This window comes from Hyla sarda, chromosome 2, assembly GCF_029499605.1.
Source record: "Hyla sarda isolate aHylSar1 chromosome 2, aHylSar1.hap1, whole genome shotgun sequence".
In the NCBI taxonomy this organism is placed as follows: Eukaryota; Metazoa; Chordata; class Amphibia; order Anura; family Hylidae; genus Hyla; species Hyla sarda.
The window spans coordinates 214,021,459-214,040,262 of record NC_079190.1 but is presented as its reverse complement, the minus strand read 5'-3'; the positions used below and the strand labels follow the sequence as shown (position 1 = coordinate 214,040,262).

The window sequence follows — 18,804 nt, the reverse complement described above, 5'->3', positions numbered from 1 at the left end:
GGAGGTGGTGCTGGGAGCACTTGTAGATCTTCTTTCAGACACAACTTCGGTGAACAACTTGTGACTCATACCCAGACTTTTGTACTTCGTATACATCAGAGTCCATATAGGCTATAGTTCTGTCTCCCAGATAGAGACTAACTTGTGGGTCCTTGGAAACTTCCGCAGCCAGACTTTATCGCCTACCTGAAGTGGTTTGGCAGAAGCATGATGGTTATAATCCTCCTGTTGTCTCTGCTGGGCCTCGCCCATCTTCTTGCTTGGCCTCTTGGATTCTTCTCTGGTGGACAGAGACCCACTCCAGGGAGGCTTGCGGAGAGTTGTTGAACGGGGCTTGGAGCCCAAATGTCCGCTCTTTAAGCAGCTGTCCATGGCGCCCCATCATCAAGTAGAAAGGGGTGTATCCCATAGAACAGTGGACTGTGTTATTATAGATCTCCAATAGTTTGGGCAGTAGTCGGGGCCACTCTTCTTGTCTTGACACAGAGGCGGCTCGCAACATGTGGATAAAGACTTGGTTGATGCGCTTACAGAGCCCGTTCCCCTGGGGGTGATAAGCAGTAGCCCGGAGTTTCTTGCAGGCATGGAATTGACACAGCTCTTGGGCCTCGAAGGCAGTTCCCTGATCCGTTAGGACAGACTCCAGACACCCAAGGGTTTGCACCCAATTGGAGTAGAAAATCTGGGCCGCTGTCTTGGCTTTAAGATCTTTGACAGGGACAACGACAACCCATTTAGAGTAGTGATCCACCATGGTGAGAGGATAAGTGTGCCCGTACTGGGTAGGAGACAACTTGACATGGCCTAGCGCGACCAATTGGTTAGGCCTTTCACTCTGGATGGAATGGAGGGGTGCTCTTGCATCCTTGCGCACGTTCTTGGTGACATTAGAGACTGCACATTCACTGCACCATTTCTCAATGTCGCTCCTCATTCCGATTCAATATAATCTTCGCCTGACAGTAGCTTCGGTCTTGTGGACTCCAAAGTGTATGCGTCATGGTATGCATTGAGGACCATCGCCGCGTCTCTTCGGGGAACCAGAATCTGATTAAGTCGATCACCAGAAACCGGATCCAAATAATTTTGGCACAACTGCCCTTTGTGCACAGACGCTTCCTCTGTCACCATAGATGTTTCAGCTCATAATCACATTGGGCCTGGTGTAGACGGGTTGGTACCTTTTTCGCCAGAAGGTAGTCCAACAGATCCCCCATGACTCTACTTTCATCTTGAAGAGTCTTCCAGGTGTACAGGTCTTTTTTATCCTTTTCGGACCTGGGTTCACCATCCATCAGGGCGGTCACAACATTCTGGTTCATGAACAGTTGATAAAATGGTGGCCAGGTGGTTCTTCACCGGGCGTCATCCGAGACAGTGCATCGGCATTGACATTCGACTTGCCACTTCTGTACTTGATGGTGAAACTGTAATTGGCTAATCTTGAAGCCCAACGTTGTTCGATGGCACCCAACTTGGCAGTGTTCAGGTGGGCCAACAGGTTATTATCCTTGTAGACAGTAAATGGCGTGGCAGCCAAGTAGTCTTTGAACTTTTCGGTCACGGCGGATAACTGGGCAAGAAGTTCTAACTTGAATGAGCTGTAGTTTGTTTGCATCGTTCTTCTCTGCTCCTCGTAGTTTACGACTGGCATAGGCAACTACTTGCTCTTGCCCTTCCTGGACTTGGGACAGGACAGCTTCCAGACCTTCGAAACTGGCATCGGTATATAACCGCAATGACTGACTGTAGTCTGTGTACGCCAGGATGGGTGGTTCTGACAGCAGACGTTTAAGAGCTCAGAACGCTGTCTTTTGCTCTTGGGCCCATTCAACAGGTAGTTTCCCATTGTAGTTCTCCTTCCCTGTACCCCGTAAGAGAACTGTGAGGGGTTCTGCAATTTGGGCGAAGTGGGGAATGTAGCGGCGGTAGTAGCCGGCAATTCCCAAGTAGCTCCTGATATCTTTCACCGTGCGTGGGGTAGGCCAGTTCTTGACAACTTCCACCTTTTCGGGATTGGGCTGGACTCCCTCCGCACCTGAGGTTTGAGCAAGTGACACTTTGAATGCTTGATCTTCAGCCCATGCTTGATCAGGTCTTGGAAGGTGTCTGACAGATGATTGAGGTGTTGCTGGTAGGACTTGGAATACGCAATGACATCGTCCAGGTACAATAGGACACTTTGAAAATTTAGATGGCCCAGGCACCTTTCCATCAAACGCTGAAACATAGCAGGGGCCTTACATAGCCCAAACAGCATACTTTTAAACTCAAACAGCCCCACAGCTGTCACGAAGGCGGTCTTCTCCCGGTCTTCCACAGCCATGGGCACTTGCCAATATCTGCTGGTTAAGTACAGGGTGAAGAAGTAAGCAGCAGACCCGAGGGCTGTGAGTGACTCCTTGATCCTTGGCAGAGGATAAACATCCTTATTTGTGACATTGTTCAGTTTCCTGTAGTCGACACAGAAGCGGATGGTTCCATCTTTTTTCTTGACCAGGACAAGTGGCGCTGCCCAGGGACTCTGACTTTCTTGGATGACGTCTGCCTCTTTAATTTCGGCCAGCATCTTCTTGACAGTCTAATACATGCCTGGCGCCCGGGCAGTGTCTTTCCTTGATAGGTGGGCTGTCTTCTGTGAGGATTCGGTGTTGGATCAGGGATGTTTGCCCGAAATCTGTAGGGTGTTTGCTAAAAGCTTCATGGTACCTTTTGGCGACATTGATGACTCCCTTGACTTGGTCCCTTGGGGTAGTGTCGTCTCCAACTTGGATTTGTGCCCACCAGGGCTAGGGAGGACTCGTACTGGATCCTTCAGCCACTTGGGCTGCACGCTGTCGGGCCACCGTACGTTCTGTTAAGATGTCCTTTGACTATGAGATACAACTGGGCTACTGGGGTGTATTTGGGTAACACAGTAGCAGCATCAGACCGGTTGACTAACCGGACTGGAACTCTCCCGTTGGTAACGGTGACAAGGCTTCTCGCAGCTCAGACAAGAAGGTGGTCTTCTAGTTGCAGAGGCTCCAGCAGGGCTTGAGAGTCTCTATTCTTGACTCCGGGACATGCATGACACCAGATGATAGTCTCTGTGTTGGGTTGCAAGGTCACCGGCCGGATGACTTTTACTCGAACTCTGCAGATTTCACCTTGCTTGTTGGCAAACTTCCGCTCCACTTGTAGAACTTTCAAGTGGTGCTCCGCAGCCCGCTGGCCTGAAGGGGAGATTTGGGAAAGAGAGGCATGAAAGGCATCTACTATTTCAACAAAACAGTTTTTCATAATGTTCATCCCAAGTATAAATTCAGCAGACCCCTTATCTGTCACATTAGTTCACTGCCCAATCACTCCCTGCCCGCTACGTACATGCTGTCCCATCTGAATGGTTGGCTCCCAGTATCCATGTCTGGGGACTGGTTGCCCATTACCCGCAACTACTCTGAAGTTAACATCCTAGGGGCTCACACTATAAACTAGCATCCCATTGCTGATAGAAAACATTTTTAGGTATAGTAGACACTTGTGATCATGTATCTATCAACGCCTCCAACAATAAACCTTCTACAATAATTTTTACATAGAGGCAGGAGGCGACATAAAGTGAGAGTCCTGACTGAGGTCGTTCGGGGATTGGACCTGATGACTGTTTTCCTGAGGGCCGGTCTAAATTCCAACACTGCATTTTCCAATGTCCTAGTTTATTACAATAGGTACAAAAGGATCTTTGAGTCCCTGAGGGTCTATTAGGCGGAGGGTTATGGGGGGGTTGAAACTGAACGGAGCAGGGGCAGGTTTTCTGGGTAAAGGCGGCTCATGGTCAGGTGGGGCGGACAGGGTGGCAAGCTCCTTCACAGCCTTAGTCAGTTGTTCAATGTCCTGTCTAACACTCTGTAAATCTCAGGCTGTGGTCTGGCTACCACCCCTAATGGCTCTTGGACAGGTGGACAAGCTTCCTCTAACGCCGTCCCGGACTCAATCAATTGGATAGCCAGTCTCTTGAAAGCGGGGAATGACAAGTTGGGGTTTTGGACCGCTAACATTAGCAGCTGGGCTTTGTCCCACTTATTATGAGCCCCATTAATAAATCTGCCCATTGAAACCTTTTTGCCCTGCTTGGGAGTTATACCATCTAATTTGTGAACAGTCTCTAGGACATTCTGTAGGGCTACACCATATGCTCTCAAGGTCTCATCTGGCTTCTGTCGCCTTTCATACAGCTGGAGACGTACCTCTGATGGAGAATGGGACTCATATACCTGGCACAGTCCTTCAAATATCTGCCCTACAGTTACCTTCTTGGAGGCTGGCCAGGTGCGGACTTCCTCTAACGCTGGACCCTGTAGTTGTCCTGTGAGAAATTGCACCTGTTGATTAGGAGGGAAAGAGTAAAAGACAAACAAACTCTGGATCCTTTCTTTGAAATCCCTCAGGGTAAAGGGGTCTCCATTATAGGTAGGGAGGACAGGGTTGCCCTTGAATACTGGTGCAGATGCTGGAACACCAGGGTTGTTGATGTGGACTGCAGGCAGGACCTGCAACATTCCGGCTCCTGGGGCAGGTGAGGATCCCGCTGCTGGAGATGGAGGGGCACTGTCGCCTGGTTGATCTGGAGAGTTGGGTTCTAACATCTTGTTGAATTTTGGGTGCGCTGTCGCTTTAAGAAGAATAAGGTGCTTTCCCCTTTAAGATAATTGCTGAAGTGCTGCAGCGGCTTAGACTCGGCTAGTGGGAGTACTATAATGAATGCTCCCCCTCTATTTTGCAGATACCCGGTAATAATTTGTCTTGCGACCAGACTTGCGGACACTAGTGAGTTAATGCTGATAGTTACTGGCACCAGAGACTTGATACTTTTAATCGTTGGCGTTTGCAGAGCCTGCGCTCCAGGGCAGGTATAACTCTTAAAGTGATAACACATTTTATACAGTACAACATATTTACAATGGGGAAACTAATGCAGGGGGCCCTGGGGACAGTGAAGGAGTATGGGGTAACACCTCCCGTATTGGGCCACCACATATGCCCATATGTTTCCCCCTGCTTTTAGGCACAGCTTGCCCCACCAAATTACTAATAATACATTTATGCCTATACATTTCTTCCTGCTTTACATATCATCAGCAGGCTGCTCTGGCACCACACACAGGCAATCTTGCAACTAGCACTGATCTCTGCTCTTTTATAGCCTTCCCTGCTCCCACCCCATGTCATGGCGGAAACCCACAATGCCAGCAAACAGTTCATAGTTGGATTCTGAATGGGCCTGTGGTTCAGTTATGTTTTCTGGTGCCCAGCATCACTGGAAGGGTCAGCAGTGCCACTGTGCACCACAATCCTCCAGCCATTAGGTACAGCAGACACTACAGTGCAAAATACAACATGATAATAAACGGGGCAACTTAAGTTAAATTTTAAAGGAGAACACACACAGTTCTATGTATGGAAAGGCATATGAAGGTTACTTTCCTTACAGGTTGACGAGCTTTCAATTTTATTATTGTACAGTGCTAATGTTTTATTGTCCATATAGGCCCCATGTTTCCAATAGAGCATCATTTTACACCTATGTTTCCCAATTTGTATTGTGATTATTATTTTGTACTGTAAAACATTTTTTTTATACATCTATTATATAGTAAATTCATAAGAAATGTTAGTGTTATCATGTATCACTGATCTTTTTGTGCATTTAATCTAGGTAAAATCATTATGATAACTCATTAAACATGAAACACATTGTAAGGATTGCTAAATGTAAAGCAAGGAAGAGCTTTATTATATGAGATTTATTTTAATCATGTGCATTCCAGGGTTGTTTAACTGCATTAGCATAAACTACTTCTAAGTTTCAAGGGAGCAGTCTTCAGACTTCACAAGTCTTCTGTTATTCCTCTTCACGCACCTACAGGTGAAGAACAAGAAATGAATATATATAACTAGATTTACTTATTTCTATTCACTACTACAGTATGAACAGTTTTCTGTCCAGACTTATTAGGAATGAACCATACCAATGTCTAATCAATCAAATAGACAAGATACATTGAGGCTAAGAGAGTAAACTAATAATAAACAATGATGACAATGATACAACTTGAGGATTGCCCATAATTTTCTTTTAACAGGATATTATTATATGGTATGTGCTACCTTTATGCATGTAGACCAGACATAAACAGTGATATAGAATTATATTCTGACACCAAGGAACCATAGTGATCAGAGGAGGTCATCTTACCTTTCCACTATCTCTTGTTTTGCTCCTTAATTTGTTTACTTGGGATTCAGCTATATCAGCCCTTTCTTGTGCATCATCCAGCTCATGCTGCAGTTTCTTGTATTTGCTCAGGTACTGATTGACTTGTTGTTCCTGTGAACGATTGCAGATTATTCTACCAGATATATTTTTAGAAAACAAAATCATGCACTTTCCTTTGTTAAAGAATGGTATGCTCACACATCGTAGACTTGCGAAAGAAATTTCTGCTATTGAAAATCAGTTCCATACACAAAAATGGGTTTGCTTCTATAACTGGCTCTTACAGTTCCTCTCCTTGGACATCCCCACTATCATCATGGGCAACTTCAACATCCTCATCAACACATCCCAGTCAACTGTCTCTAAATTTCTATCGCTAACCTCCTCTTTTGGCCTCTAACATTGGTCCTTCAGGGCCACTCACAAAGAGGGTCATACACTTGATCTGCTCAATACAATTTCATCCCTTGTGAGTGCCAGGGCAATTCCTCATTATCAAAACCCCTTGGAAGGCTAACCCCCCTCAGGGACAAAAGTCCTGTGCTAGAGTCTCACTAAAATCAACCTTAATTGGTATGCGTTAAAATATATAAATGTGAATAGAGAAAAAAATTAAACAAATGGTGATTTAAAAATATCAGAGGTCCCTCTTATTAGCTAGCTTGTATATAAATCAGCTATGAGCTATTACTTATAGACAATATTGGGGGAGACTTATCAAAACTTGTGAAAAGGTAAAGTTGCCCAGTTGCCCATAGCAACCAATCAGATTGCTTCTTTCATTTTGTTAAAAGGCCTTGTTAAAAATGAAAGAAGTGAGCTGATTGGTTGCTATAGGCAACTTGGCAGCTTTTCCTCTGGAGAGGTTTTGATAAATCTCCCCTTGCTGGAGGCTGGTGACCTTTTAGACAGAGATCCTCGGTAGCAGCTAATTACATTATAAGATAGGAGAATGAGCTGAGCCAATCTGAATCTCCTAGTAAAGCACAGCACTTGAGGTGTACATTGGAGGGTTTGAGAGACCCCCATCAATGCTCATTGTGTATGAAAGCAAAGGGAGCACTTGGTGGCACCTGGTGAATGTGAGATACTCACCACAGTGCTATTGATCGCTGTCATAGCAAATGGAGGGTATGCAAAACCCCCAATGGTGCTTTTTCATATCACATTGGAGATTTAAAAGCGCATATCACACAGCTAGTGAAAAAGACCCATTCTTATAAGTGCGGTTTACTTTACATGAGAAAACCAGAGACTGTTACACACAGCCATAGACAGGTAAATAACTGTCTTGGAGAGAGTAAATTTGGCCAGCCATATATTCAATTCATATGGAAGACATATTCAATGGGGGAGATTTATCAAAACCTGTCCAGAGGAAAAGTTGCCTATAGCAACCAATCAGATTGCTTCTTTCATTTTGCAGAGGCCTTGTTAAAAATGAAAGAAGCGATCTGATTAGTTGCTATGGGCAACTCAGCAACTTTTCCTCTGGACAGGTTTTGATAAATCTCCCCAATTGTCTCTAATAGCTCATAGCAGAGCTGTATACAAGCTAGCTAATAAGAGCGATCTCTGATCATTTGAAATCACCATTTGTTTAATTTTTTTCTATTCACATTTATATATTTTAACGCATACCAATAAAGGTTGATTTTAGTGAGATCCTAGCACAGGGTTTTTGTCCCTGGGAGGGGGGGGGGGGGTTAGCCCTCCAAAGAGTTTTGGTAATACACTTGATCTGATCTTCAGTTACCTCCATTTCGAACCTCTCAAACAAACCACGCCCTGTTTCTGACCATAACCTTTTGACATTTTCTTCTCTCTTCTAGCTACTACCCCCCTAGTCCAGAACCCTGCCCACCCTCATAGAAACCTCAAACATCTCAACATCGACACACTTACAGACTCTTCTACCACTCTCCACAATATCTTCTCTCTATGACACTGTCACAGCCACCACATTTTATAACACTACAATCACCTTAGCCCTCAACTTAGTCACCCTCTCACATACAACAGAACTCGATGTATCAATAGACAGCCCTGGCACACTTATGTGACTAAACAACTTAGGCAAGCCTCTAGGGTTGCAGAGCATCGTTGGATAAGACTTTACAGCATACAAACAAACACTCCTTACCATCAAGTCTGCACTCACTTCTGCTAAACAGAACTACTTCTTTACCATCATATCCTCTCTTTCCCATAACTCCAACTCTTGAACACCTTTAACTCCCTCCTCCATCCACCACTACCACTGCTCATGTCTCTCATCTCAGCAGACGATTTTGCTTCAAACGTCAAACACAAGATCAACACCATCAGGGAAAGCTTTACTTTACAACCCCCACAACCCACCTTCACACCTGCCCAGTGCCCCTCCTTCATGACTCACTTCTCCACCATTACTGAACACAAGCTCTCCAAATGACTTTCCTCTTCACACCTCACCACCTGTGCACGTGGCCCTATCCCATCCCACCTCATCCCTAACCTGACTACAGTATTCATTCCGGCCCTAACTCATCTCTTCAACATATCACTAAACATCTGTACTTTTCCCTCATCATTCAAACATGCAACCATCACACCCATCCTCAAAAAAAAAAACATCTCTTGACCCATCCTTCTACTGCCCCATCTTGCTTCTTCCTTTTGCTTTAAAACTCCTTGAACAACATGTCTTTCTTATACTGTACTCCCAACTTACATCCAACTCATTCTTTAACCACCTGCAATCGGGCTTCCGTCCCCACCATTCTACTGAAACCGCCCTAACCAAGGTGACCAATGATCTATTGACCGCAAAAGCTGAACGCCAATTCTCCTTGACCTCTCCTCTGCCTTTGATACAGTAGACCACTCTCTCCTGTTACAGTATCTCTTATCCCTAGGCGTCAAAAATTTTGTCCAATCCTGGATATCCTCATTCCTCACCAGCTGCACATTCAGCATCTCCCACTTTCATGCTACCTCCTCACCTTATCCTCTTTCTGTTAGAGGCCCCCAAGGCTCTGTCCTGGGCCCCCCCCCTCTTCTCCATCTACACCCTTGGCCTGAACCAGATTATAGAATTCCATGGCTTCAAGTACCCCCTCTATGCGGATGACACTCAAATCTACCTCTCCGGCCCTGATGTCACCTCTCTCTTATTCAAAATCCCAGATTGTCTGTCAGCTCTATCTTCTCTTTTCTCATCCCACTTTCACAAACTCCACATGTAGAAAACTGAATTCATCATTTTCCCCCCCACCTGGTCTATCAATCACAGTCAATGGCTTTACCCTCTTTTAAACACCCACTGCCTTGGGGGTCACTTTTGACTCGGCACGGTCATTCAAACCACACATCCAGACCCTTACCACTGCCTTTTGGCCTCACCTCAAAAACATCTCTTGAATCAGCTCATTCCTCAACTTTGACTCAACTAAACTATTGGTACATGCCCTCATTATCTCCTGTTTGGACTACTGCAATATCCTCCTCTAAGACCTTCCATTAAAAATACTTTCTCAGCTCCAATCCATCCTCAACTCTGCTGCTTGACTAATCAACCTCTTGCCTTGCTTCTCCTCAGCCCCTTCCCTGTGCCAATCCCTTCACTGGCTACCTGTTGCCCAACAAATTAACTTTAAACTGTTCACAATGACATATAAGGCCATCCACAACATGTCACCTCTATACATCTCCAACATCATCTCCCTATACCGCCCCACGTGTAATCTTTGATCATCTCATGCTCCCCCCGGTCCGCCCTTCACATGACTGTCTCTAAGAAATCTCCCGAGCCTCCTCCATACACTGGAACTACCCCGGCACATCCAGCTCTCATCCACCATCAAGAACTTCAAAAGCAACCTGAAGAAGATCCATCTATTCAAGCAAGCCTACGACCTTCAATAATCCTGCTGCTACTGCACCTTTAATGACTACTTCCCCACCTGCCCACAGACAACTTGCTGTCCCCCTCACCTACTGTTTCCTTCCCATCTCCTTGTAAATAATAAGCCCTTGCGGGCAGGGTCTTCTCCTTCTCTATGTCAGTTGGCAAGTTAATCTGTGTAATGCTCAATGTTCCCATGTTGTTATGTACTGTTACCTTTATCATATGTAAAGTGCCCTGGAACCAAGGGCGCTATATAAATAAATAAATAATATTATTATTAATAATAATAAAAAATAAATAATAATAGTAATAACTCCTTCACAGGCTGTAGCATTAAAAAATAATGTTACTGTTATATGTATCTACATTCACAAACACTTACAGACTCTTCAGATTGATGCTTGTAACTCTTAACTTTCAGTTGTAACTTATCAATCAAGTCCTGCATACGAAGTAGATTTTTCTTGTCTTCTTCTGCCTTCAAGAGTAGAAAAGTTAGAACAATTATACAATAATTCATATTTTGGTAAATATGCTAATCTAGACAAGGTGATGCCAACATGACCTTTTCTTTGTCTCCATTTAGTTGTAACCTGAAGACAGACTAGTGTGTCTGACACCTCCTTATAGACCACCCATTTCCTGCAGACCAAACATGGACTGCACTATTATGTCCTGAAACGCTTTGAAGTCCATGAATAAAGCTTTCAATATGACTAGGTTTACTTTTTCCCCATGATATTTTTATTTATAGTATTTCAAAGAACAATACCTGATATGTTAGCTCCTTAATGCGGCGCTCATACTTGCGGACTCCTTTCAGGGACTCTGAACTGTGGCGCTGCTCTGTTTCCAATTCATTTTCTAATTCATGTATCTAGGAAAATAAGTTATTTTAAGTTTAAAACTTATTATATTAAAGATATTATAGCAAAAATGCACAGACACAAGTGTCTATCTATATGTACACACAAAGATATCTATAGAGATACAGATATTACACTTTATCTATAGTTATTATTTACTTCTTATGCAACATATTCACTGCGTATGAGTTGTTACAGTGCCATACCCGTGACTCAAGCTTTTGAATCTGTTTTTTGCCCCCTTTAAGGGCAATCTGTTCTGCTTCATCCAGTCTCTTCTGCAAATCCTTAATGGTCTGTTCCATGTTTTTCTTCATCCTCTCTAAGTGAGAACTGGTATCTTGTTCCTTCTTTAGCTCTTCTGCCATCATGGCAGCCTAGATATACATAAGAAGTATTACAGTCCCAAACCAGTTATTGATATAAGAAAGCAATAAATACCGTACTTTTTTTTTTTTTTTTTTTAAATATCCAAGATAATGGTGTTGGCAAGTTATTTGGTTTTTAAGTTCCCTGCATGTAAAGTATGTATTGGTAGGTGTAGACTCACATCAGTAATAGCTTTCTTAGCTTTGTCTTCTGCATTTCTGCATTCCTGAATAGCCTCTTCCACTTCATTCTGCATATGGGTAAAGTCAGCCTCCAGCTTCTTCTTCTGGTTGATTAGGCTTGTGTTCTGTTAAAAGAGATATATTTTAGAATACAAACTAATGCAGTAACGTCTATGCCCATAAATATATGGTGTTTAATTATTGCATAATATTTTATACTAAAACATTTTGGAGTAAGACTTGTTCCTGGTTCCCTCCAGCCTGCTCACAGCTGCCAGATGTGGTCAGGAAGCCAAAAACAGCCAAGTCACCTGTTTTACACACTTTGTGTAGAATCTTTTAACTTTAATAGAACTTCTGCAAACAGTGTAGCACCATCATAACGCCTCCTGGAGTACTGTAAGCAGTGTAGCTCGTGGTGCTACTCTGTTTGCACAGCCCACTATAAAGTCAGTGAGTGACCTGTTGCAAGCCAGTGACCATGAGACGGGACCAGGAGACGGTGATCATCGGTCACCAGGTACCATTGTGATGGTATTGATGGAAGATTGAGCAGTTGGGCAGTTTTAAACTTTTATTCTGTCACTGGACAACCCCTTTAATTGCTATTATGAAACATATTGACTTTTTTTTTGTCCTGTAGAACCCTTTAAATTGGAAAAGGCTATGACGCATGCTTATGTTAACAAATAACCTTAAGATAACCAGTCAATATCGATCACTTTGGACCAGAAAGGCTAATATATTAAAATGTGTAGTCCATAGTGGTTTCTTCAGACCTATTAAATAGAAAAGTATAAGAAAGTCTTATATGACTATTCATGGCATACACACATATACTGTAATGTGACATAAGAACACTATTAAAAAAAATTCACAATTATAGTAATCTCTTAAAAAATTGCCAGTGTAATTAAAATTCTTAGTACAAAATTACAACATATAAATTGTTGAAAAAACTATATTTGCCTACCTGTGAATGAAGCAAGTTGACCCTTTCTGTAGCTTCTAGCAGTTCCTGCTCTGCCAGTTTCCTTGCACGATCTGTTTGGTCCAGACCTGCTCTCAGTTCGTCAAGCTCAGCTTGAAGGAGAACATTTCTTCTCTCGTTGACTGCAGCCTGTTCCTTTAAGTCCTCACTAAGATGTAGCGAATCATCTAGCTGAACTTGAAGATCCTAAAGAGATCACATAGCCAATAATTAAAACATGTGTAAAGAGGAAATGTAGAATATTTAATTTAAAGTGCCCGTGTCATTCAACAAAACATTTGACATGTCACAGAGACATGGTTGGCAAGGGTCTGGCTGTTCAGAACTTCACCTATATATGAAAGAGAAGGGAGAAGAGTGCAGCTGTGCACTTCACTTCTTGGCTTGCTGCAATCTCAATCCAGTTGTAAGAGATGGGCTCCATTACAGGTCTATAAAGCCCATCATCTGCAAATGGACAGAGATTGTGGTGGGCCGAGGAGAAAGTGCACAGCCGCATACTTTTCCCTGCTAGTTCCATCGATTAGTGGGGATGTAAGCACCCAGACCCGGACTGATCATAACTTTCAACTTGTTTCTTTAAAACCTCTGCAATATAAACTGGCAGCAGTAAGCAGCAGTCACAGTAGATCCCTTGCATGTAAACGTACTCTTAAAGGGGTACTCCGGTGGAAAACATTTTTTTTTTTTTTTTTAAACAACTGGTGCCAGAAAGTTAAACAGATTTGTAAATCACTTCTATTAAAAAAATCTTTACCTTTCCAGTACTTTTAAGCAGCTGTATGCTACAGAGGATATTCTTTACTTTTTTAATTTATTTTTTGTCTTGTCCACAGTGCTCTCTGCTGACACCTGATGCCCGTTTCAGGAACTGTCCAGAGCAGCATAGGTTTGCTATGGGGATTTTCTCCTCCTCTGGACAGTTCCTGATACGGGCATCAGGTGTCAGCAGAGAGCACTGTGGACAAGACAAAAAATAAATTCAAAAAGAAAAGCATTTCCTGTGTAGCATACATCTGCTAAAAAGTACTGGAAGGGAAAAGATTTTTTTAATAGAAGTAATTTACAAATCTGTTTAACTTTCTGGCACCAGTTGATTAAAAAAAAAAATGTTTTCCACCGGAGTACCCCTTTAAACTATTTTCACATTGCATCTCACACAGTTTTGAAGTTATAAGTCAGTAGATTCCCAATGTATACCACCACTCTATACTTATGATGGATTCCACTATGTGGTATCCATCATACATGGATATCCATGTAAAAAAAAACAAAAGCTTATGGCACTGCATACTTTTTTATTTATTTGCACTATTCCATACTGCAACTTCTGACATATAAAACCCCATCAAAGGCCAAAATGAAACTCCTTGAGTATTTTGTTTTATGCATACATTAACCATACTATTATTGTTACTATTGTTACTATTTATGCATATATTAACCATACATTAACCATAACTTACTCCTGTATCTTTTCATGTGGTAAATGGAAAATACCCTGAGGTAGCCTCCACTTGTGAATAGCTTTCCACCTATTTTGTAATTTTGTACTTATGAACATGATACATTCTTCCTATTCAAAGAAGCATTTAGAATTATAATGCATTTACTTTGTATTAATTAAGAAAAATACAGTGGGAGACATATTCAAAAGGAATTGACATTTGTATGCTACTTTCTTGGCATAATTTTGGCGTGAAATATTTACTCTACATTTTTACTACACTATGCTCTCCATTTTTTTATGGTCTAAATTTTTACACAAAAATTTTTTCAAATCAGTTGTTGCTAAAAGAAAATATACAGATTTGTAAATGACTTCTATATAAAAATCTTAAGCCTTCCAGTACTTAGCAGATGCTGTATGATCTAGAGTGGTGTAGTCTTTCCAATCTGACCACAGTGCTCACTGCTGTCAGTGTCAGAAATTGTCCAGAGCATGAGAAAATCCCCATAGCAAACCTTTCCTGCTCCAGACAATACAGACAGAGGTGTCAGCAGAAAACACTGTGGTCAGACTGGAAAGAACTACACAACTTCCTCTGGAGCATACAGCAGCTGATAAGCACTTGAAGTCTTAATATTTTTAAATTGAAGTAATTTGCAAATCTGTTTAACTTTCTGACACTAGTTGCTTTGAATTTTTTTTTTATTCTTCCAGAGAATTCCTTTAATACATGACATTTTTAAAGCTCTGGAGTGGTTTTTTTTTTTATGTACATTTTGGTGAAATGTTCACACCATGTTTAGAATAGTGTAAAAATATTAAACATTCATATTTTTCTGTCATTAAACTTGCAACTTGCCATTTGTCTTGCTTTCATTTTTGTAAAGGTAAAAAAATGTTTTTTTACTTTTCCATTGAAAGCACTTTGAGTACTGTTTTATGAAAGGACACCATTGTTTTTACATGTGTTGTTATCTACTAATATAAAGCACCAAGGTTGCCAATGTTATGAATGTTAACTATTCAATAGTGATTTAGAATATAGAAATGCATTGTTTTCTTAGTTTCTGTCATTTGTTGAAGCCCTTTTATCGTATGTTGATAGGGATGGACTTTCTACAACTGGCATTAATTACCCTATACTGAAATCGCTAACATAAATGATATTGTATATTCTAATTTAATTATATGAGTGAGTACATGTATGTTTTACTGTTCGAATTTTTTTGTTGTTTAATATTGTTTATTTAAAAAAAAAAACATTTGTCATTTTTTGTTAGCGTTTTTTAAATGGGCACTGTCACCAACTTTATTTTTTGATATGTTGTAGTACTTATGTACTACAACATATCTCTAATATACTTTTATTTTTTTCATTAAAAAGGTTTAATTTACATTTAAAAACCGACCACTGAAAAAGGACTGATTTTGGAGTGGCAATCATTCCTTTTTCAGTTAGGCTGCACTCGCTCCCTGCCTGTCAATCAGACAGGCGGGAGCGAGCGCATTGGCTCCCCGGCCACTGGCTGGGAGGCCACTCCTTCCGCACATCGCCGCCGCCACCTCGTTGCCGCCTCTGTCCCTGCACGCCTGATGCCGGTCTCTGCAGTAACTGCAAGTGTAATGAGGGAACGGGGTATGCGGGGCGGGAGGGGGGGGGAGGAGGGAACAGGCTAGTGCCGTAGCGGGGGGGGGGGGGGGGGAACGGGCTAGCAAAAAAAAAAAATAGGATGGTGGGAGCTACCCTTTAAATAATTTGTGAATTCTAATTATCTTTAAGACTTTTTGTTTAAAAATGTTGTTCACAGTGAGAAAACAAGCACAGACCCTTCTCTTTGTCAGCCCTGCAATCTGACTTGATTATGGCGCAGAATAGGTAAAAAGGTCAGCTCATACACTTGCATTGGACTGATATGTAGCATTGTTCATGTATCAGACCAAAAAAATCCCTGTTATCCTTGAAAACAACTTTCACGCAATTTAAGATGCTTACTGCCTATTTCAGTTTGTATTATGCAGAGTTGGATGACAATTCATTCATACTATATATATACTACCTGCATATAAACCACATTACCATCTCACACACATAACTGCTCTATAAACTGCTGCTCACTTCACTTGCCACAATACCTTAATGTGCGCTTGCTGGTTCCGCATTGCTTTGGTTGCATCAGTAGCTTGCCGGGTAGCATGACTTAACTGGATTTCCATTTCATTCAGGTCTCCTTCCATTTTTTTCTTAAGCCGGACAGCCTCATTTCTACTCTTAGCTTCTGAGTCCAAGTTAGATTGCAATGATTCAATGATACGCTGTTGATTCCTCCTAGTTTTTGTAGGAAGTTGAGGTATAAACAATTAAGGCTTCCGTTTAGAGACAGTTATACATTAGCACAATACTGGATACATATAGATACATACATGTGTTGCAATAATTGTTTTATAATTATACAGTAGAAAATAAACTATTTAACTATACAATAGAAATATGTTGGTTATTGTTAGTTAATCATTTAGTTTTTGGCTTTTTGCTTGGTTTTGGGTGATGCAAATCATTTTTAATTATTACAAGCATAGGGAACAAACAAACATTGTAATTAAAGAAATATAATATCATTTTGGTACTTTCAGGCATATAGAGATCATGCACTATTTCCCAAAATAGGGCATGTAAGTACTTGTGTTTTGGTTGCATTTTTAGTCAAGTTTTTCTCATCACAGGTCATGTAATTCTTTGATGATTCGAGTCCGGTTCAGTCAGCTCCCACAGGGCATGGTTGCTCGGACAACCTCTCAATGCAACACAGGAAATCCAGTTATTTCCAGTCTGACCACAGTGCTCTCTGCGGACACCTCTGTCTATGTCAGGAACTGTCTAGAGCATGAGCAAATCCTTATAGAAAACCTCTCCTGACACAGACAGAGGTGGCGGCAGAGAGCACTGTGGTCAGACTGGAAAGAACTACACAACTTCCTCTGGAGCATAGAGCAGCTGATAAGTACTGGAATGCTTGAGATTTTTTAATAGACATAATTTACAAATCTGTTTAACTTTCTTGCACCAGTTGATTTGAAAACATTTGTATTCCAGCAAAGTAGCCCTTTAAGCACTGGTAGAAACGCAAAATGGTTGACATGTTTTGGATAAGTGGCTCCTTTGTCGTAAGTCATGTGATTCTTTGATTATATGATTCAAGTCTTTCTATTTAAGAATGTGACAAAATTCCACAAAACATGAACACACATTTAGAGTAGGGTCACACGCAACGGATCCGCAGTGTATTTTACGCTGTAGATTCGCATTTGACCTGACCCATATTGTGCCTCCTGCTATTGCTGCCCTGGGATGTCTGAGTGCACTTAGCGACCCGCAGGCACCCAGTGTGGCAGCTGGGAGCGGTGGATTGCCGCAGCAAGCAGGGCAGGGGGCAGGGCAAGCAGGGCAGGGGGCAGGGCCGGGCAAGCAGGCCAGGGGGCAGGGTGAGGGGGGGTGGGTGGAGCAGGAGGCACAATATGGGTCGGGTCAGCAGCAAATTTGAAACGTAAAATACACTGCGGATCTGTTACGTGTGACCCTACCCTTAAATAGACATTTATTAAATGGGGTTGCCAAGGAAATAGTAATAGACCTGTCAGATTGCAGGGGGTCCAAGTGCTGGGATCCCCCTTAATCTCCAGAATTGGGAATAGAGTCTTCCCTAAAAAAATTGCAGCAGTTATTCGTGTGCCCTGCCGTTCCAATGATGCTCTATTAGAGCTGCCAAAGATTGCTGCAGGCTACATGTGAAACCACCCTTATGCCCTTGGTAGACCTGAAATCCTATAAGAATAAAACATGGAGGGCAGGTGTAAGTCACGATCTAAATTTTGTAGCCATTTACTATTTGAACCCCGTACCTGCCATATGTGGACGTGGTTTTTGGCTTTCTAGTTACATACAGTTATTTTTGCTTACATTTTAGAGTCACTAGAAGTACAGTCTTGTGTAGACTTGTTTGCAGACAATACCTTATATTTTCTGTCTCTTCATCTTTTTCTGCAAGTTTTCTTTCAAATTCTGCTTTTATCTGAGATAACTCAAGCTGGAATCTAAGAGTTTTGCTTTCTTCATGTTCAAGGGCGCCCTTAAATGAGGAGAAAATTGCAATTTTATTATGCCGCAATGCCACTGTTTCCAACTAGTCATATCTAAGTTGTATGCAAACATTGATAGGACCTATAACAAACATTTTTGGACCTCTCTGACACTATTTTACATGTATGTAAATTGGTATGTTCCAACATGTATGCAGGAATACAGCCCATGCCACAAAGCTCCTACAGCTGGTGTGCCCCTGAGCCCTTGAAATCACAAAAGCAACTCTACAACTATGCATTAAAAACCACAATGAAATTTTTTTTATTTAGGCCACTTTTACATGGCAGTCGTTTTGGTTAGTATTTTGCATCAATATTTAAAACCCAAAAACAGTCATAGAGTTCAGCTGGAAGTAGGATAACCTGGCAAGCTTACCATATACCAAGGAAACATTCCGATATATAGGCTGAGAGGTGATCACCCGAGAGTAGATTGAACAGATACAGTCTTTATTTGTTAATAAACAGGCTGTACAGACACGGACAACGTGTTTCAAAGGGATAACCTTCTTCTTCAGGTTAAATTACCTTGTAATGGACCTGAAGAAGAAGGTTAACCCTTTGAAACGCGTTGTCCATGTCTGAACTGCCTTTTTATTATCAAATAAAGACGGTATCTGTTCAATCTATTCTGGGGTGTGCACCTCTCAGCCTAAATATT

At 41.9% G+C, this 18,804-nt stretch overlaps 1 protein-coding gene across 4 annotated transcripts in view; it reads right to left on the bottom strand.

The window, feature by feature from the left end:
• Positions 1 to 5,771: 5,771 nt before the first annotated feature.
• MYH15 (myosin heavy chain 15) overlaps positions 5,772 to 18,804 on the bottom strand; it is a 77,079-nt gene continuing 64,046 nt past the window's right edge. For all 4 annotated transcript variants that reach the window (XM_056556304.1, XM_056556306.1, XM_056556305.1 and 1 more), the window contains 9 exons: positions 18,015 to 18,130; positions 16,140 to 16,332; positions 12,539 to 12,742; positions 11,565 to 11,690; positions 11,221 to 11,391; positions 10,921 to 11,025; positions 10,531 to 10,626; positions 6,239 to 6,370; positions 5,772 to 5,902 (listed from right to left, as the gene is read on the bottom strand). In XM_056556304.1, coding sequence (XP_056412279.1) covers positions 5,885 to 5,902; positions 6,239 to 6,370; positions 10,531 to 10,626; positions 10,921 to 11,025; positions 11,221 to 11,391; positions 11,565 to 11,690; positions 12,539 to 12,742; positions 16,140 to 16,332; positions 18,015 to 18,130 — 1,161 coding nt within the window. In that variant the 3' untranslated portion in view covers positions 5,772 to 5,884. The remainder of the gene's footprint in view (positions 5,903 to 6,238; positions 6,371 to 10,530; positions 10,627 to 10,920; positions 11,026 to 11,220; positions 11,392 to 11,564; positions 11,691 to 12,538; positions 12,743 to 16,139; positions 16,333 to 18,014; positions 18,131 to 18,804) is intronic.